The sequence below is a fragment of the Phodopus roborovskii genome, unplaced genomic scaffold (assembly GCF_943737965.1).
Source record: "Phodopus roborovskii unplaced genomic scaffold, PHOROB, whole genome shotgun sequence".
Lineage (NCBI taxonomy): Eukaryota > Metazoa > Chordata > Mammalia > Rodentia > Cricetidae > Phodopus > Phodopus roborovskii.
The window spans coordinates 9,142,441-9,164,601 of record NW_026126424.1 but is presented as its reverse complement, the minus strand read 5'-3'; the positions used below and the strand labels follow the sequence as shown (position 1 = coordinate 9,164,601).

Here is a 22,161-nt window from a genome sequence, read left to right as displayed (position 1 = left end):
ACTCATTATCTGGTCAGTGTACCAACTATAAACAGCCAATGCTATGCTGCCAGATGAAGAGAACTGTGAAATGCAGACTTCTACATATGACATGGTTTCTGCAAATCTCATCTCATAGTACCTGGGATTATCTGAAAGAACATCTACAAGATCAAGCTAATAAAAACTGTAGCATGAATAGAGAAAGAGCTACTGGAATCACACACCCCTGGCAAAGGAGCTATTGACAGCTGATGGCTATTGAGGAAGAATCACTTTTTGGGGGGGAAAAAGTGGCCTCTATTAGGTTGCTCATACCACAGTGAATGGCCCGAATCTATGTGCACATGGTCAGTACTATTTGAAGTAAGGGAGAGAGAGGGAGTGTATGATGATGATGATTGACGACATCAAACTGGGAGGGTGACGAGCTACAGGGTCCCAGAGAAACTGGAGGGGATGGGTATAATAAGAATACATTGTATACATACACAAAAATTTCAAAAAATATTAATTTTTTCTGTATTCAACAGTAGTAGAAAGCCTTTAAAAATCTTTATCATAAAATAATTTTAATTATAATTCACTCTTATCCTCATTCATAAAATTATGTCCTATCACCTTCTACAAAATCAGTCTCAGCTAACTGTTGAACTAGTTTTTAGTGGTATATACTCCTTTTTAATTTCTTACATGAAGTTATTTAACATGAATCCCAAAAAATTTATGCATTTTACATTTATGCAAACACCTTACATAACCCCAAAGTCCAAGTATATAATCATATAAGTTTAACAAAAGAATATACATTTTAAACATATTCCTCACTTTAAAACGCTATAAAAATACAATGAAAACTGAGAAATGGTGTATAAACTCATTCTCTGCCTTACACCGGACCCATTATGTTTTCATAGGTGCTTTTAAAATTGGTATGGCCTCACAAGATATATTCCTCAATTTATTTCTGAGAAAACTTTAAAAATAATCATGAAATTGATGATTAACAAGACATTTTCTGATAGAAAGTCTACTTGAGTAGTAGTTTTGTCATTGAGAACTGGCTTTGCAAATTAGCATGTAGCAACATGTGAGCACTGAGGCTGCTCAGAGCAAGAAGAGCAGAGTGATGCAGAGCCCTCACCAGGGATAATGTGAAACACCCAAATTAGAAGAAATCATCTCAGAGCTCATGGAAGGCCAGGATGACACCAGCTACCAGCGCCTATCCACCAACTGTCAAAGTAGAACTTAAAGTCACAAAGCGCTGGCTGAAGAAAAGAAGTGTCTGAAAATAAATTAATGTTAAGAGTAAACAAAATTCTCCCAGTCCAAGAAACCCAACCACCAAAATGATTAGACTGTTTTCAACTAAATTAATCTTGCCCCACAATAAAGTTCAAAATTATCTTTAGGAATCTTAAAATATCTATTAACTCCATAAAGTGAAACTTCTGTGACATCCAATAAAAATTAGTGGGCATTAAAGCAAAGCAAAAACAGAAAGAGGGAACAAAACCACACATAAAACAGAACTTCAAAATCAGTACACAAGCACAGGAAAACAATTTGTAGGCTAGAGGTTAAGACTGAACACATGATGATGAGACATGAAGACACATATCAAAAAATGTGCGACCAGGAAGATTGAGCCTGGTTAGGAATAGAAGATAGGAAAGAGGGAGAGAGAGAGAGAGAGAGAGAGATAGAACATAAAAGAGGGAGCCAATATTGGTTTAAAGATAAAATTGAACACAAAGAAAGGTCTAGAGAACTACAAGACTGCTCCCAACTAACAATTTGAGCTTCCGTGGAAAGGCTATCATAAATGCCCTTCCCGGAGAGTGAGATCAACAACTAACTTCTCCATGGAGCCCTCAAATAATGCCTGTTGGAAACAGGATCAAACACCCATACATAAACACTGAGTCGAACTAGAACTCAGATGCAGATGGAGATGACAAGACCAGGCAGCAGAAACACATAGAGACAACTTACATGAACAAGGAGGAGCTAACGGGCCACCAGACTGATAGCTAGGAAGCCAGCATGGGACTGATTCAGGCCCCCCTGAATATGGGTCTCAGCCAGAAGGACTGAGCAGTCTAAGGGACCTCAGACAGTGGAGCCAGGATATATCCCTGGTGCACAAAAGGACTTTGCAAACATATCCCCCATGGAGGGATAACTGCCTTAATCTAGAGACAGGAGAGAAGCCCTAGTCCCTACTTCACATGACCTGTCAGATCTACATGACCCCAACTGGATGGCATTCCCCTACATATGGAATTGGGGTGGGGGGATGGGAAGGGAGGGTGGTTAGAGTGCATGTGAGAGGGCAGAGAGGGTAAAAGGGAGGGAAGGAGGGAGGGAAGGAAAGAGGGAGGGAGGGATGGAGGGAGAGGGAACTGGGATCAACATGTAAAATAATAAATTAAATTTAAAAAAAAAATGCTTTGACTCCAAAATTTAAGTTCAAGGAGAAGTTACTGGGGAAAAGGATTTCTATTTTTGTTTCCAGAGAAAATGAAAAGATGTGGATTCCTTCCAGACTAATGTGGTTTGATCACGCCAGATCGCCTGAAACAGAGTACCAGGTGATCCTACATTCAAAACAGCTGGACAAAGCAGCCTTACAGACTACAGCCAGGATTTCTGCATCTTCTTCGAATCCCCCATGACAGCTCCCCTTACCAGCAGGAAGTAGTTTGGAAAGAACAACGCCCAAATTCCCAAATATTGTCTATAAATGTTTGTTTTCATTTAATTGGACTTTGTTATATAAAAAACAAATTACTTACTAATGAAAATCAATGTCTAAGAGAAAAAAATGCATATTAGACGCTACAACGACAAAGAACTTGCAGATACAGAAAGAGAAATCATACAGAGGAAGAAAAACCATGAAGAGCCCATGCTCGAGCTGTGTGTCACTCCCAACAACCATAGATGTAACTGGAAGCCTCCAAAGGAGGGGAGACAAGACAACTGCCTGAGTCAATAATAGCAAATGAGTTCCAAACTTACAAACTGACTGTTTCAAGAGACTCGGCAAACTCAATCACAAATGGCATAAGAAAACTATAGAGACACAATGTTTTAAACCAGGGATAAGAAAAACATCTTAAGATCGGCCAAAGGGAAGGGCACATGACATACAGAAAAGCAAAGATCAGAACAACTGGTTTTCAACAGAGACAATGAGCATACAGAAATAAACCTATCAGGAGGCCCTGGGAGGTCCATCTCACCTCCCCCAATTTGTGATACACTTAAGGCTGGTCTTGGAGTCCTTATCTTCCTGTCTCCACCTCAAACGAACTGAGATTAAAAGGCATGCACCACCACACCCATCTTCAATCTGTTAATCTTTCAAACAACGAAGTAGTTTTTTTTCAAACACACGAAAACTAAAATAATACATTACTAAAAGAATGTAAAAGTCCTTAAAGCAAAAAAAAAAAAAAAAAAAAAAAAAAAAAAATTCTACATTGAAAGGTGGTTCCATATCACTAGCAGGAAGTACCATAACCAAACACTATATAGAAAAATAGTCTTTATGGCAAAGCTCCATGGATGTCCATTTAAAAAGAAAATGTTACCAAGAGAATATTTCTACTTTTCTTGACTATGAACATTTCCATACTTGGAATTTGTTGCTGGAACATGTTTTTGTCTCTCTAACCCCCGCTCCATTACTCCCCACACACACATATTGTGGGAACTAAAGAAAAGGAAAAATGTAAAGTGGAAAACAGGAAAAGACCTGAATTGTCAGTTGGACCCAATGAAATCATCTGGTGCTTGGATTTCCTCAGAAATCCTGCCATTCAATAAGCATTTTCTTTTCTCTTAACAATACCAGCAGGACCTCTGAGCTAAGCGGAACACTACTGTGTAAGGTCCAAAGTGAACTAGAATCAATGCTTTCCTAATGCCTCTGGTTCCCTTTCCTGGGGGAGACATCTGCTCCAGGTGGAGAGCAACTGAGAACAGGGTGATTCAGAGGCTGGAGCAAGTGGCATATCACAGGTGTGTACATTCATTAAACAAACTGGATATGGCTCCATCTATCAATAGTGTTTAGAAGAAAACATCTGGAACTGATAAAAAGGCAAAACATTATGCAGAAGAAAGTGTTTAAAATAGCAAACTTTACACATTTATTGAAATAATTTAAAAAGGTATGAAATGGGGGTAATGGGATAGGAGGGGGATGGGAGGGAGAGGGAACTGGGATAGAAATATAAGAAAAAACAATAAATATATAAAAATAACAAATAAACAAATGATATTTTAAAAGGTATGAAATTATCTTTAGTTAATCTAAAACAGTGATATTCAAATTATAATTCTAGAGGCACTCTAAGGGTCACTGTGAGGTCAAGAGAGCTGAACTACTGAAGTAAAACAAATCTGCATTATTCCAACCTAAGAAGTTTGTTTCGTTTTATCCCATCTACTGGGACCTACACTAGACTTCTTTTTAAAAGAAGATACAGGGGAGTGTCAGCTAATTAAAACAAAAATGTCCATTTCAAATATTCTTAATAAGCATTATGAATAAAAATGTTCTTTATATCAGAACAAAACTATCATTCTTTGAAGAAATATTATTTCCAATTATTAGAAAACCCAAATGTTCAGTGACATTAGCTTGTGTCACATTAAAAGTGACATGAAGGTATTCCGAGACTGAGCAGCTCAGCTGGGAAAGTGCTTGTCATGAACACCTGATGATCTGAGTTCGGATCCCCTGGACTCATGCAGAAACCAGCTATGGTAGCATGTATGGAAGCCCAGTGCGGGGGGGGGGGGGGGGGGGAACACGTCGACGGACAGGCAGCTCCCTGAAGCGCAATCCATTCAGCCTAGCTGCAGTTCAGCGAGCGACCTTGCTTCAAAAACTGAAGCAAAGCAGAAAGCAGCTGAGGAATGACCCCGGATGCTAACTTCTGACCTTTATGCATGTACACACGTGTACCTGCATGCTCATGGATATATGAACTGGTATATACACCCCCAACACACACAGAGATCATTCCCATCAATGTGGAATTAAAAAAACCATTAAGCAATAGAGTCCCTTAAATGTGCTTTAAAGGCTGAGTAAGTAATTAGTGGTCTCACCTGTATAGCACTATTAAGAAAGCAGCTGTTTTGTCCTGGTTCATTTAACAAGCCTACAGTAGGGGCTAGGGACAGCAAACTTCCTGCCTGATAGGCTTTTCCAAGATTACCACTAGGCTTCCGTAAGAATTTTACCCAGGCCATTTTCATGCAACTTCTTTTGCATTAAAGCTAAGGAATATGCTTATGTGGTATTTTGAACAACAAAATGGGTGATATCTTGAGTTGTCCACTTAAATCCACTGCAATCCACGATAAAACTATATGCTTCCAAGTCCATATCTTCCCTGATGTTCTACATTTCTGAGAACTTTCAAAGTAAAAACAAAGTAAAATTTGAAGTTCTGAGTGCTAAAAAGCAAGTTATTTTAAACAAGGCCTTATAGGTTTTATAACTCTTAAATTTTATAAGTGGTACACATTGGTGAAAAATAATTTTAACTGCTAAAAATAATATGATGAATAGAGCATGTTCTTGAATGTGTAAGCCATTAATTCTGATGGGCTAGAAATATATACAGAAAGGTGCAGAGCTGGCATCTGCAGGGTTGCTCTGGGCATCTGTTTCCTTTGTGTTTCTCTATTAAAGCAGCTTTTCTCTCATCCAGGTGAATTTATCAAAGGTGACTCCTCATTTCATCAGCGTGACCTCAAAGAAAGTCTACAAAAAAAAGAGAAGAAATGTTCAAATAAAAGCTGATCAAAACTTTCTCACTCATTATTTCACACAATCACCAAATATAGAATAACGACTCATCATTGAAAGGATTAGGATAGCATTCTGAAATATGAAAACGAAAACATGTCATTCAGATTTTTTTAAGTTAGTAAGACATCAATTACTACCTTTCCCAAGACTGCAAGGCTCAGAGAAAGTTTCATAAGAAAAATATTCTTTAGAAAATAAATTATAACTGAGATGGCATTCTGTATTTGCCAGCAATACATTATTATATTAAACAAATATGTGTCTTATAAACAGACTTTTTCTAAGAAAGTTAGAGTTTATTGATACCATATCTTACAAACTAGGTAAACAAAATTTTCTAGTGTTCTTTTTTTCACAAATGTGTGCTCCTGTTTTAATGAATTTTTATATAAATTTTTATTTAAATTAGAAGCAATCTTATTTTACATATCAATCCCAGTTCCCTCTCCCTTCTATCCTCCCATTTCCCCCACAAACCCCCCATCCACCCCTCAGGGAGGGTGAGGCCTTCCATGGGGGATCATCAAAGTCTGTCACATCATCTGTGGTAGGGCCTATGCCCTCCACCTGTGTGTCTAGGCTGAGAGAGGGTCCCCCCATGAGGAATATGCTCCCGAAGTTCTTTAATGGACTTTAAAGGCTCAACTCCTGAATTAAAAACAAGTCCTCACTATCAACACTATCAACAAGAGTTCCTTCTTGCACTCCTTCATTTAACAAATACTTACCAAGTCGAGTACTGTACTGAGCACTGAACTAGCACAATGAAGAAGTTCAGACAATGCTTCATACAATGACAACACAGTGATTATAGAGTGCACTAGAAGAGCTATGTGTTAAGCATTAACTGGGGAGGGGTAAGAAGGCTTAAAATGTGTACCTAACATTTTAAGCAAGATGGTGAGAAATGACTAAGAAGCTCATGTCTACATCATGATTTGAATGAGAGGAAGCCACTTGAGGGGAAGACCCCATTTAATGTGGACAGCAACTTCAGGTGCTGAGCCTGGGTCATATCTGGTCTGGTGGACAAAGCAGCCCAAAGCGGCAGGAAAAATGCTAGAGAGGAACGCATGTGCAAAAGGACGATAAAGCGACCACATAGGATCTTAACAAATGCCGTGTTAAACCAGGTGAGAGTCACTGGATTCCGTCTTCACAGCACTTAGAAGACGGGAGATTAGGTCAGTATATGATCACTGATCAAATACCCATCCCGGTAACAAAGCACTAGAGAGTAAAGAAGAAAGACGGGAGTATGTAAAGAATTGGTCAACAGACCTTGTTTCCAGACCAGCTTATCAGCTGCCTGGTCTCAGATACCGTTTTCCCATCCCAGAGTCCAGGCTTGCTCACCTCACAGACGGGGCAACAGTAACTGTCCTGCTTAATGAGATTGAATATTTTTACAATTATAAACTATGTTAGATGTTTCCTCTATTTAACTCCATAGTTTTAACCTCCTCTTAAAGAGACCTAAATCACCCTGAAACATATCATGATACTGTTTTGTAATAAACTCAGCCATGTTTTCACAGCATTAAGGGAGCTCTTCATTGGTAGCTGTGGGAACTAAATGAGAATGGCCCCTACAGACTCACATGTTCAAATACTTGGTCCCCAGCTGGTAAAACTTCTTCCAATGGGGAAGAAGTAGGAGGTGTGGACTTGTTGAGAGAGATGTGTCACTGTGGGTGGCCTCTGAGGTTTCAAATGCCCATGTCATCCCCAGCTGCTCTCTCTGCCTCCTGCTAGTAGATCAAGGTGGGACCTCTCCCGGCTGTCCTGTCATGCCTGCCTATTCACACCCATGTGCCATCATGAAAGTGATGAACTCCCACCCTCTGGAACTATAAGCCCCAAATAAACCCCTCCTTCTATAAGCTGCACTGGTCGTGGTGTTTTATCACAGCAATAGAAAGTAACTAGTAAAGTGTGTGCACGCATTCGCATACCACTGTATAGGCAGAGGTCAATGGACAACCACTCGTCTTGGTCCGTGCTTTCTACCTTGCTCAAGACAGTCCCGTCATTGTTTTCCTGCTATGTAGGCCAGACTAGCTGGCCTGTGAGTGTCTGGGGATTCCCGTCTCTGCCTCTCAGCCTTCTGCAGGAGTGTGAGGATTAGACACTTGTGCTACATGTTCAACTTTTATGTAGGTTCTAGAGATTCAAACATGGATCCACACACTTGTACTGAAAGCAATTTTATCACTAAGCCATCTCTCCAGCCCATAAACGTCTGTTTTTAATGGAAAATCCTTTGAAAATTATATTTTTTCAACAAGCTTAATTGACACCAATTCTATACCATGAAGTAAGACATGTTTAAACATTATTCCCTTTTAAGAACTCAGGTTTGCGAATGGTACAAACACAGATTCTTTAAAATACTGTGATTTCCATTGCTATGTAAGATGTCAAACATGGCCAGTCCTCTCTGACTCAGTGGTTCTCAACCTGTGGGTCGTGACCCCTTTGGGAGTCAAATGACTCTTTCACAGGGGTCATCTAAGACCATTGGAAGACACAGATATTTACATTATGATTCATAATAGTACCCTAATTACAGTTCTGAAGTAACAATGAAATAATTTTATGTTTGGGGGGGATCACCACAATATATTAAAGGGTTGCAGCATTATGAAGGTTGAGAACCACTGGTCTAACCTATCCCTAAAGAATAGACAAAATTTAGTCACACTAATGAAAAACAGGGAGAAAGTCTGGAAATACCAAAAGTGACTGGCTCCTATAGAAGGAAGGAGACACAGCTAAGAGATGGAGAGAACCAAATACTACAGATCAACAATGACATCCAAGTTGTAATCTTCTTATTCCAGAGAATTCTGAACCCACACAATACAAAGAAAGGAAAGTATAGCAAGCCAGTGCCATCTGGAGGGTAAGGGAGATTTTACACCAACACAGTATTACAGCAAGGTCTGTTAGTGAAGTGGCAGTAAGAACTTACACAGCCCCTCTGTGCTGTCCTGACCCTATTACATAGATTGTTCTAGAATACCACTCCTGTGAGCAAACAACAAGAAGCTCCTTAGGATAGATTCTCAGACTTCATCACTCAAGCCCCTCCATCTCCTCTCTACTCCCTGAAATTAGCTCACACAAGTTAGAGATTTGCCACCTTGCTTCAACACAGACAAACTGGGCTGGCTTATGACTTGCTACTCCTTAGGTAACTAACTATTGCTGGACTCTAAGAAAATGAGGATACAGAGCTGGCTATCCTTCTTCCTCGTTGGGTTGCAGAGAGCATCCAGGTGGCATCTGTGGAGTGAAAACTTGCAGCGGTCATCTGTTTCATGTGTAAGTGAATTCTTCCCAAATAAACCTCACTTAACTTAATCTGAGTACAGTAAACTTCATTCCCACTTGATAGATGGGTCACCAGAACACTGAATGGAAGATATCTCTCAGCAGATATCAGAGAAGCTTCTCTTTGTAGTAGATGGGATTAATACAGAGGCTCACAAATGGCCAAGGTACAAAGAATAAAAGACCCAAATGCTCAGCCCTAAATGGAATAGATATATTGCACCCCCACCTCAAAGGCTTGGAGATCATTGTGGAGGAGATGGGAGAAAGTATGTAAGAAGCAGACACAGTCTGTGACATAAAGCAGTGTCTTCCGGACAGTGCAGGGCAGCTGTACACACTGTACAGTAATTGAGGCCACCCAAAACCTCTGCAAGCTCAAGCCATATCAAATCCACAATGGAGACGGCGTTGGGCAGGAAGTTCCACCCTTGGCTGAGGAGCTATTGACAACTGATAGAAAAAAACTGACTCCCTGTCCTAGAAACTAAGAATGTGGCCCCTGATAAGTAGATCACACTCCAAAGATAGGCCACACATCCAAGAATATTCGGGCAACACAGATTGGTCTCCATGGGTTTAAAAACAACAACACAAAGTTGGATGGGTGGGGAAAGGCGCAGATTTAGAAAGAGTTGGGAGGGTGTAGTATAAAACTCTCAAAGAACTACTAAAAATATTTTAAATTCTCATACAAAGCACTAAAAAGCAAAGCAAACACACACAGGTGTGTACACACACAACAAGCATGATTTAAAAGAAGCAAGAATGTACTTAAACTCTATCAATGATTCCTAGAAAGAAAAAGTAAATATTTCTAAAAAGAGGTTAAGAATTTCAGAGTTGAGGTGAGAGCAAGCAAAATGGGTGATTTAAAGTCCAAATATAACATGAAGAAAAAGAAAAGTGGAACAAAAAAATTGTCAGAAAGAGAATGACTCAAACTAAGTTTCTGCAAAAACTACTACATTAGACAAATCTTCATGAGGTTGATTAATGGAAAGGGAGATATAAAACCAATAGAATTGATAAAGGAGGAAAGAACATAGAAATGTAAGCATTGAAAACATTATAAAAGGATTTCTAAAAATAGCTCTAAAAATTCAAAGGTACAGATAACTGCACAGGAAAATATAAATTCCTAAAACTAATCTAAGCAAAAGTATAAAACAAAAAGACTAAGTAGTTGAGGAAAAAAATAGAAAAAGAGACAGGCATTCTCCCACTGACAGTGGTGCCAGAATTGGACTTAAAGTTAAATGTTAACCTAATTTTCAAAGAACCATTACTTCCCAATACTAAATTATCACAGGCCACAAGGAAGATAAACTACATTTGAATTAGCCCTTCATGTCCAAACATGGGCCCATATCACAAAGGAAACATAACCTTCATACAAAACATAGTAAGCCTCAGACCAATGTGACAGAAACTATAGCTGCTGGAAATCTATAAACAAAAATCTGTCAAAAGAGTGAAAGGTAGAGTTGATTCCAAACTGGAGTCTATGTCTATGCCTAAGTAAGTATTGGGTAGGCTACGTAGAAGAAGAGTAACACACTTTTCATAAGAGCCAAAAAGGGGAAATAGTCCAAATTTCTCCAAATGGATAAACAAAATGTGGTGTGGTCATACAATGGACTACAAATCACCACAAAAAAGGAATGAAATACTGGTAACATGCTACATGGATGAAAACTGTGGGTGAAAGATGTCAAACACAAAAGACCGCATATTGTGATTCCATTCACACAGTACAATAGCGGTTGCTTAGGACTGGGGAAGTAAGGGGAAGCTGTTGTGTTTGAGAAGGGAATGACAGTTAAGGAGTACAAGGTTGTTTTTCTCTTTTCTTGGGGGGTGATAAAATGTTCTAAAATCATAGTGATGGATATACACTTGTGTGAATAACTAAGGACTACTGGCAAGTACTTTAAATAGAGAATTATACTGTACATGAATTATATTTCAAAATGGAAAACCTACGCAGCAGGTCTGGCTTCCCCTGGTCTGCTTGGAAGGCTGGCCTCCGAGAACTCGAGAGGCTTACTACCCTAACTTACAAGAGTGAAGCTGCACATGACTACAGACAACATGGCTGGTCTCAAACACCCAGAATTTTGGTATAGTCTCAGTAGAGAAGGGCTACGTACCCACCCTCGAATATAAAACACAGCCTCTGGTGGGCTTCCTGGGAGACATTTGCACATCACTACAAATCCCTGCTAAAGAAAGGAGTGTACTGCATAAGCTCACAAGCAGGAGGCCTGAAACCTCACCTTACATGTGCTTACTTTGCTTTTTATCCTTTCTCTCCAACAAGACCTACAATGAATAAGCTTACACACTAGTTCTGAGTTCTGCTCTAAAATAGTTGAGAAAGAAAGCGCTCTCCAGTTTCTCTAACTCAGAGGCAAAATAACCCAGTTGGTAAGAGCTACCAGCCAGGCAAAAAATTTAAAAGTAGCATTGTTGATGGAATAAAACGGAAATGGTAGTTCTTTTATTGATTAAACACACATACACACACACAAATGCATGCACTTGCATGCCCATGCACGAATACTTACTATAATGCCCTCTGGCAATATATCTACCTGCCAACAAGCATTAAAATAAACCATAAAACATATTTCAGGGCTGCAGAGATGGCTTAGCAGTTAAGACACTAGCTACTTTTTCAGGAGCAGTTCTGTTCCCAGCACCTCAGTTAAGCAGTTCATAACTGCTTGTAACAGAAGCTCCAATGTGCCTAACTCCCTCTTCTGGTCTCCACAGGCACCAACACACAAATGTGACACATACACCCAACACATAAACACACCCCACAACAACAACAAAAACTTCAACACCTACCCCCAACCCCAACACTGCTATAGTTTTCTTACTCTTATTTTTCTCTTTTGCTTACACTGTGGTTTTAGTATTCAATAAGATAAAAAGTTTGGAAGACACTAGTATCAATTTATTCTCACTACCAGTATTTTTTAAATCTAGGATTTAAAAACTAGCCTGCTTTTCCATGTCATGGTTACTCAATAAAATTCATTCCCCTAATGTATAGCTGAGTGAGTTTTGACATGTAATCATTATCACAGCCACCTGTTTCTAACCCCCTGAAAGCTCTTTCAAACCTCTTCATAGTCATAACTTCTGCAAGTGTGGAAAGCAGAAGTAAAATAATGTGCAGACATATACATACATGCACAAACACAGGTACACATACTCACACACTTTACCCCCTACTCTCCAAAACATGAAGACAGGCACAATGCAATCCATTGATGTTCTGTTTTAGGACACAGATGATGACAGATTTTTTTTGGGGGGGGAGAACCCCTGAAAAGCAAAGAGGGCTTTCTTTTGGTGTGTGTGTGTGTGTGTGTGTGTGTGTGTGTGTGTGTGTGTGCGCGCGCGTGTATGCGTACATTTCATTCCTGCAGAGTAACCAGGATGTGGAGCTCACATGAGTGTGGGGAGCCTTTAGGACTAAAGAACAGAGTTTTAGTCCTACAAGGAAAAGAATCTGTCTGTTAGCAGATTCTCTCCTGAGGACTCTGTCAGCCCAAGCCTACCCATTTGACACTCTGACCTCAGCCTTGGGAAATGGAAGACAGAGACCTTGTAGAACCCATCTAGACTGCCTCGCTAAAAACTGTAAAAGAAGTAATAGAAATGATTTTAAGTTGCTAAAATTTTGGTAATTTGTTACACTAAAATAGAGAACTATGACACCCACTAAAACAAGCATGCATCTACTTTTTGTTCTCATCATTTTAGTTTTCTAGAATTCCATACAAATGAAATTGTATAATGGTTATTTCTTTTAAGTTATTAATATTAACTAAATATTTCTTAATGTTTATTGCTTTTGCATTTCATCAATTTACTGCACAATTCAGCTACTGTTCACTCCTTTTTATAACTAATGTTGTGAATTAATATGGCAAATTTTATATTTTTAGATTGTTTCAAACATAGTTATTGTAAATAAGCATAAATATTTGAGTACTTATCTTTTACAATCTGTTTCTCATTTGGGATGAATTTTCTTTTCCGTTATTTCTCTTGGGACTATAGTGAGTGGGATTACTGGTCTGTATGCTTATGTTTTATTTCATCAAAATAAAATCACCAAGGTGCACTGCAAACTTTCAAATAGCAGTTTTAAATTCCCAACACTGGCATTGGAAAGCTGTAGCTACACCAGATCTTCACCAACAATAGTTACCTCATTGTCTCTTATTAAAAGATAATGGGGTTTGTACTGCTACACTGTGGCTGGAACATGCATTTCTGAGACCAGTGACACTGAGCAGCTTTTCACATGCTTAGGTGCCTTCCTACCTTTCTTGGAAAAAGATGATGTTCACTCTTCTATTCATTATCTCACTGGGTTGTAAGCCTCATTGACCTTTAAGAATTCTTTCATTTTTGTCTCCATTCACTGCCCCCCCCACTTCTCCTGTGCTCTGGGGGACTTGTCCCTTCCCCCTTCTGTAAGGGACTTTTATATGAATCTCTTAGAATACACCTTGTATCCTAGTTCGTCTGCTGATGTGAATTATAGGCTGGTGATCATTTGATCTAGGTCTAAAATCCATATATGAGCGAGTACATACCATGTTCCTCTTTTTGTGACTGGGTTACCTCATTCAGGATGGTTTCTTCAAGTGCCTTCCACTTGCCTGCGAATTTCAAGATTCCATTATTTTTTTCTGTAGAGTAGTATTCCATTGTGTAGATGTGCCACATCTTTATCCATTCTTCAGTTGAGGGGCGTCTAGGTTGCTTCCAGGTTCTTGCTATTACAAATAATGTTGTTATGAGCATAGTTGAGCACATGTCTTTGTTGCATTGATGTGGATCATTTGGGTATATGCCTAAGAGAGGAATTGCCAGGTCCTGTGGTAAACTAATTCCCATTTTTCCTGAGGAACCACCATACTGATCTCCAAAATGGCTGTTCCCTTTCTCCACATCCTCTCCAGCATAAGTTGCCATTGGTGTTTCTATTATTAGCCATTCTGGCAGGAGTAAGATGGTATCTCAAAGTTGCTCTGATTTGCATTTCCCTGATAGCTAAGAATGTTGAGCACTTTCAGCCTTTTTGATTTCCTCTACTGAGAATTCTCTCTTCAGTTGTATACCCCATTTTTTAATAGAGTTATCTGGTGTTTTGTTGACTAGTTTCTTGAATTCTTTGTAGGACTGGTGAAAATCTTTTCCCAGTCTGTGGGCTGCCGTTTGGTCTTGTCCACTGTGTCCTTTGCCTTACAGAAGCTTCAAAGTTTGAAGAGGTCCCATTTATTAATTGTTGATCTCAGTGTCTGTGCTCCTGGGGTTATGTTCAGGAAGCGGTCTCCTATACCAATTTGTTCAAGGGTACCTCCTACTTTGTCTTCTAAGAGGTTCAGTGTGGCTGGATTGATGTTGAAGACTTTGATCCATTTGGACTTAAGTTTTGTGCATGAAGACAGACATGGGTCTATCTGCAGTCTTCTACACACCCTCATCCAATTGTGCCAGCACCATTTGTTGAAGATGCTGTCCTTGCCCCCATTGTATTCTTGTTTTAAATTCTGATGACATCTAACTTATCAAGTTTTAAGATTTTATACCTGTTTTTTGGGCTGCTTTAACAAAATACCTTTGTTTAGGTATTATAAATAATAGCCTATCTTTCAGTTTTGAAGGCTGGGCATACCAAGGTAACAGTGGCTGGTGAGGGCTTCCTTTCTTCTTCATTCACACACGGGAGAAGAGTTGAGCAAGGTTACTCTAGCCATGAAGGTTTTGCTTTCTGCCCCTGCCCCAAACCTTACCTGTTAACACTACTGCAGTGGGATTAGGTATCAATTTAGGGTTCACAAACATTCACATTACAGCAACTCTACTAATATACCTACATCCTACCCTCTAGCCTCACTTCTAGCTACATGACTTTCAGCTTTTCCCCATTCTAGCACACTGGCTCCTTGTCATTCTCAAACACCTATCAAGCAAACCCCCACTCTCCAGAGCCTTGACAGTGGTGTCGCTCTGCCTGGAAGATCCTTGTGGCTTAGCCTGCCCTCCTCTCTAAAGCCTCACCTTCTAAATGTAGACTACAATTATTTAAAGTTGCAAACCACCGTGATTTCCCCTGTACCTTCCTAACCACCCTGCTATTTTTACCTTGGAACTTCTTACCTACTAAAACATTGTATAATCGACCTACTGTGTGTCCTATTTACTTTTCCTCTCAGTTCTCTGAAAATGTGAAGCAAATCCCAAGCATCTTCAGTTTGGATGAATCTGAGGGAGAATGGAAAAATCCTAGGTAACAAGCACTCACAAAAGTGTTCCCAACAAAGATCATCTATCAGCATCCATGCCTATATGGCAGCACAATATAGCAAGGGAAATTTTATAGGGCTCGAGCGATTATCTAGGTTCGCGGAAGTTATTAGAAGAGAAGGGCTTCAGTGTACAGGTCAGGGAGTTTAGAAAAAGCCTAAGCGCAAAGTACTGACAAGCAAAGAATGGCTAGACTGACTCTTGACAAGGATGCAATCTGTGTTCTGATACTTACTTCATAAAATAACATGAGGATGCACCTAGCCAGAGAAAGTAATAGAACAGGTACCCAGCTATGGCCTGAAATACTTCCTAGTTTGCCTTAGCATCTCATCTGCTCAATCGTCATCTTAATCTTAAGATGACGGCTCACATTCAGCTTCAGGTTCTCTTAGGTACTCTGTTCTATAGCAACACAGTGCATCTCTCCAAATGTAATTCAAGGAGAAATAGCCTATCATCCTGGGTCAAATGAGACTCTACTTTAGCAGTGTGGTGTGTGTGGCTGGAAGTTGAAAGGAGAACAGGAAGAGAAGCAGAATCCTATAAAAGGGCTAAGAGAAAGAAACTAAACCACCACCCTTCCAACTTTAGAAACTCAATGAAAGGAGGGAGCAGCAAGAAATGAGGCTTAAAGAAGGACGAATTCAGGCCCTGGAGTGGTTGCTCATGCCTACTAACTAGCACACCACTCAGTGTTGTAAATTTTAAAAATGGCACACAAGAGAAAGATGCCATGGGACAGATTAAAGAGGGTTTTTTTTCCTGTTTGTTTTGTTTTAATTAGGGAAAGGATCCTAAGGGGGAAAGAGGAGTGAGGAGGCCTCTGGGGTCAGGCGCATTGGGAGAGAGCAAAGAGAGGCAGAGAGAGTGGGGGGGGGCAAGAGAGAGGGAAAGAGGATGGGAAGTGAGCAGGGCCTCTTTAAAAGGGAATGTAGTGAGTGTGCACAGGTGGTGCTCTTAGCGCTGCTGAGGGTGTATCCTGTCAGAACCCCAAGGGTAGGCCAGTACAGATGCCTAAATACTAACACTTAGGAGGTTAACACCTCCTGGGTTTGAGGCAGTTTTAGGCTACATGGTGAATTCCAGAACACATTGAACTATACAACAAGAACCTGTCTCAAGAAGCACTCCCCCAAAAAATATAAGAAAAAATTCTAACATGATTACTTTAACATTTTGTTAATATTTGAATCTCTATGCCCTAGTACATAGCCTATGTTGAAAAGGTTTACTGAGGAAAAACCTGCTAGCCCAGAAAAACTCAAAGGCTCAGTTAGAAACAATGTATCTTCAGGCTAGAGAGACGGCTGAGCAGTTAACACTGGCTGCTTTCCCAGAGACTCCTCATTCAGATTCCCAGCACCCACATGGCAGTTCACAACTGTCCCAGCTGATTTGACACCAGCTTTTGGCCTCTATGGGTTCCAGGAATAGATGGTGTACAGACATGCATACAGGCAAAAATACCCATACACAAGGAAAAAAAACAAAAAAACAAAAAACAACATAAACCCAACAATGTTTTTAAACTTTCTGCCACCTTTTTTTTTAAGCTGTTCAATTTGATAAAACTTCATACTATCAAAACTTATTTATATGACTGAAGTTGCAGTAGCTCTTTGGTCACAGCATTGGCCTACCATGATGATTTGGTTCAATCCCTAGCACTAAAAACAACACACACACACACACACACACACACACACACACACACACACACACTCCCCTTGCATATTCCCAGATTACAAAAACGGACATATGAGGCAGTTTGAGCCCCATAGACACTTCTAATGGCCTAATATAGTCTTCTCTGATAACATTTTTTTTAAAAGAAAAAGGCACATTTTAAAAAGCCGAAGTCACACAGTAAACCAATTATATTAAAATTCAATTCTAAGCCTTATATAGTGGTGTATACCTATCATCTCAGCACTTGGAAGGCTGAAGGAGAAGGACTATAAATCTGAGGTTAGCTAGGCTTCAAAGGAAAACAAAACAAAATAAAAAAACAAATAAATAATAAAATCATAGGCAAACACTAGATGTGTGAACATGGACCAATAGAGGATTGGTAAAGAATATGAATTAACTTGGAAAAGAATAGTACAAATGTGTTTGCCTTTCCTGTCTATATATGTAGTATATATAGTATTCCTATTATTAAAAAAGAACAATAACTTTCAGAGGTTAGGGTGTTATATCAAGTTACTTAAAATTTCAATAGCTTGTATGGATTTTTTACATATGACAGAGCAGTTACACCTATGTCTTGTTTCTATTATATATGTATATTCTAAACAAACACTTTAGAAATCATTTCTATACAAAGTTAATAATCCACCATGCCAATACATTTGTATTCTCACTACTAATTTCTGCTTTTCCAAGATGACACATGTCCTTCCTTAACGCAAGATCTCATGAAGAGCTTCATATCTTAGCACACTGTGTTCAAACTGTTTGAACATGCAATGTACAAGCTACTAAGCTTTCTGCAGATTGTCATTAGGGGCTATAATTAGGGCATACCTTATAGTTAAGGCTGTGAAATAACAAGTCTGCTGAGTATTTTAGTAACTCGATGCCTTTGCTAGTTAATGTAAGGAGATAAATGTATTTTCAGAAAGTTGTAGAGTCAAGCAACATTCATTCCTTCTACAACTAGAGTTCCAACAAGTCTTGTAATGGAAGCAACTGACTTTAGCGTCTAAAAGTGCACTATCACCCCTTCAAACAGGTTAAGTTTTTTTCATTCTCTTTGACCTGTTAAAACAAACTCCCAAGCCCTTGGACACCAAAACTGCATTTCTTGACACTACACAGTGAAAATAAACTTTGGACAGTAAACAATATAAAAAGTATCTTAAATAAGACAGAGTACATTCTGAAACTGGAAGGGCATTGTGGGCATTCTTTTTAAAGGGTAGGTATGAGTAGAAAATGTGTCCTACCACTAAAATGACAAAGTTTTATTTAGAGAAAAATGTGACGTCTGTATCTTTTAGAGAAAAATAGTAATGAACTGCTAGTGTCAAGTACCATGGGTTGGAGAGAACCTACTACTTTATGAATTTAAAACAAACAAAACATTCCTAAGGAAAAGGCTTGCTGGTGGGGGAGGGGCTCTTGTTTTTTACACTTTGAGAAAAAAAATACATAACTACCATTGGCTTGATTTACAAACCAAATAAATCGCTTTCATAACTGTATAGCCAGTAATCATAACCCTAAACAAATTGTCCAAAGGAGCTTATTTTATATCAGCCTTTAAAAGATAGGGCAAAAACCTTATTTGTCCTACTACAGCTCCCACCCATGGTTAAGTCTACTTCGAATTTTTCTGACAACAGCAGATAAATCACACATTACATTTGAGGATCGTCTTCATTTTTTTCTAATAATTTTTCTTCAAGAAGCTGAAGGATCGTCAGTATCGTCAGTAATCATAGACTTGAACACAACAGAAAATAAAACTGACAAGTTATCAATTTAGCCAATTCTTTCCATTATAACTTTGTCAGCACTTGCCACACCTAAATGTGAAAATTAGCATGCCTTTTCTCAAATGCTTCAGAGTGCCAACCAAAGAACTTAAGTTTACAGTCAATGTACCTCAAAAGTAGCCTTGAAAATATCGCGCGCGCGTGTGTATGTGTGTGTGTGGGGGGGGTTATATTTCCAGATATGGAAAACTGCGAACAGATAAGGACCTGCGGTTACGTTTTGCACGCTTGTGTCAGGTCCTGCACGGATAAAGCAAAGCTCTTGAGAATAACAAAACCTCCCAACAGGCTCAGATTGCAGGCTTTCAGATCCTCCCAGTTACACCTGTGCAGGCACTTCCTGTTCTCCCGCGCCGCCGACCAGTAGTTTGGGTAATTGTACCGTAAAGCGCCGTTTAGAGGCTAAACATTAACTTTGTCCATCTCTGTACTGAGAAACCACCACCCCAAGATTCTATCACGTCCAATCCAGTCTGCTCCCCCGAGGGGGGACGCCGATCATGCTGGAGCCCCGGAGAAGGCTGAGAGCCCTGGCGACAGCGGGGCTGGACCGTGAGGCACACGAGCTTGGACTGCACATCCCGACCCAGCCGGATCCCGCCGTCGGCCCGGGGCCACCCGGGGCAGCACGCCCGATCAGGCGAGCGGGGCCAGGCCGAGGGGGCTCCCGACACTCACCCCAAGCTCTACCTCCCGAGCGCCGCAGCCCAGCCTTCCAGTGCCGCGGGCCCGCCTCCGCCTCACGCCGACACCCACCACGTCGTGACAGCCGAGCAGACACGCACGGAGCCAGACGGCCGCGGCCGCTTTGAGCCGCCCGCCCGCGCAGAGCATGCGCGCACACCCCAGACCCAGGGGCCGGTCTGGCCGGTGACACCTGCGATCAACAGGTCTCCGGGCCCCGCCCCTGCCTCGCCGCGTCAGGGTGCCCCGCCCCCGCGCGCCGGCCCCGCCCCCCGCGCGGCGCGCCCCGCCCCGCCCCCGCACGTGAATTCCCAGCTTTCCTGCGGCTGATGCTCTGCTCCGTGTCTGCGGGGTTGTGTGGGGCGCGAGATCCCGCGAGAGCAGGGCTTGAGCCTTTATTTATTTATTTATTTATCGTCTTTTCTAGCCCCGTGGCTGGGGAGGCGCTCGGGGCGGGCGGGGAGGACAGACGTGGCGGGTCCTCGGGCGGCCGTGTGGCTCCAGGCCTGGGACTGTTCCCACGGCGGAGGCGGTGGAGCCGCAGTCCTCCGCCTCGGCTTGCGGTTTTGCGGCCCGGAACCGAGCCGCGGCCGGGTGGGAGCCCCGGGGGTCTCAGGGCTGCTGGCAGTCGGTGCGCTGTGTTTGCAGGTTGAATGGTTTCCATCGGCGCGAGTGCTATTTTTCCCTGGCCCGTGGCTTCGTGACCGTTAATAAAATGAAAGCCCTAACTCACCCGCGCGTTGACCCGGTTAATCTTGGTCAGAAAAATTTGGCAGTTTCGTTTCCGTGTTTTGGAACGGGTGTTAAGTTGCTAGCCGCTGCTGAGAACCAGGCTAGCCTTTGTATGAAAAACCTGTCCTAGGGGTCATGGTGAAACGGAAAAACAAAAGAAAGAAACAAATCCCCAAAACCCGTCTGGCCGCCAAGTGGATGTAGTTTTGAAAGCTATTTCCAAAGCTGGTAAGTGTTGGACATGGTGGTAAGAATAGACTTAGGTAAACTCAGAGGTGACTCTGAAGTACCTAAAGAAACAGGGTGAGGAAACCTTGGCAGTTGATGGGTGACAGGCGCTGATTTTCTTGTGCTTGAAACTGGATCACTGAGAATTTATTGAGCGTTTACCGCATAAGAGAAGTAAAATGGCACGAAGCTGTCCCCCACATTAAGTTTGCAGTGGGGGGAAAACCAGCTGCACCTACCTCTCTTGATGCACTTTAAACTTTTTCTTCCCCTGTGGGCCCTTTATTTGTAGAACTCCAAAGCTTAGGTCGCCTCCTCCGCATCATGGCCTTAACCTATTAGCTACATTATATACAAATACTCCCAGGTGTGTCTCTTCGTGTTGGAGCCTTCTAACAGTTGATTTGGATTTCACATGAGTGCTTTACATGTGTCCTAAAGTAGACTTGGACATCTCTCTCTTACCCTGATACCCTACTCATCTGTACCTGAAAGTAACGTCAGCCCTCTGCCATTTTCTTCATGCTGCCTACACTTGCCAAGTTGTGTGAACTCTTACCTCTAAGTATCTCTCAAACCCACCTGTTGTAACTCCCTGGTATCCTTCAGGTGACTGGTTCATCTTCTGACTCGTTTCACACTTCAACCTCTATTCTACCAGTAGCTTTTCTCACATGAAAATGTCCATGATACCTCATTCAGAGCGTTTCCAAACATCTTCCCTCCATTATCATCTACATTGTCTTTCATGATCTTACCCCAATACTGGCTCCCTCACCCGACATTTCTTCTCCTTCGTGCTAGTTATTCTAAAAATCCCACTATTCTGTCATCCTGTGAGGCCATCATGATCACCTCAGTCTCAACGAACACTTCCTCTCTTCCTTAGATCTTTTCATAGCTTCCTGAGACAAACTTGCCCCCTGATTACCCTTTTTGGACATATGTGTGTGTGTGTGTGTGTGTGTGTGTGTGTGTGTGTGTGTGTACCCTTTTTGGACATATTCCGTGTGTGTGTGTGTGTGTGTGTGTGTGTGTGTGTGTGTGTGTGTGTTTCCAGACAGGATTTCTCTATGTAGCCCTCACTGTCCTGGAACTCACTCTGTAGATCAGGGTGACCTCAAACTCACAGAGCTCTCTCTGCCTCTGCCTCTGCCTCCTGGGCGCTAGCATTAGTGTGTCCCACCACTGCCCAGCTAACACATTTCTATTATAGCAGTAATTTTTCTGATTCTCTTAAGTATTAACTGGCAGAACAACTGACATTCATTCTTAAGTCTGCTTGGGAAACAAGCAGACTACCCGTTTTTAATTTAGAGATTATGTGATGTCCTTCAGTTTGCACTGCTCAAGAATCTGACTAAATCCAGACTGTGCCCTTTTTGTCATAGTCTCAAACATGGTACAATTTTTAGTACACCCAAGTACTGACCTTTAAATGATAATGTTGTAGCAGTTCCTTATTTAAGCATCAAGAGAAAAGAGCCTGAAACAACACAAAAGAACAGGACATGGACC

At 41.1% G+C, this 22,161-nt stretch overlaps 1 protein-coding gene across 1 annotated transcript in view; it reads right to left on the bottom strand.

The window, feature by feature from the left end:
* Positions 1 to 19,905, bottom strand: part of Usp53 (ubiquitin specific peptidase 53) — a 58,391-nt gene extending 38,486 nt beyond the window's left edge. Inside the window, exons 1-2 of the mRNA XM_051185567.1 lie at positions 19,678 to 19,905; positions 5,110 to 5,770 (exon numbers count right to left, since the gene is read on the bottom strand). Of these exons, the coding sequence (XP_051041524.1) occupies positions 5,110 to 5,259 (150 nt within the window). The 5' untranslated portion in view covers positions 5,260 to 5,770; positions 19,678 to 19,905. The remainder of the gene's footprint in view (positions 1 to 5,109; positions 5,771 to 19,677) is intronic.
* Between the last annotated feature and the right edge of the window lie 2,256 nt (positions 19,906 to 22,161).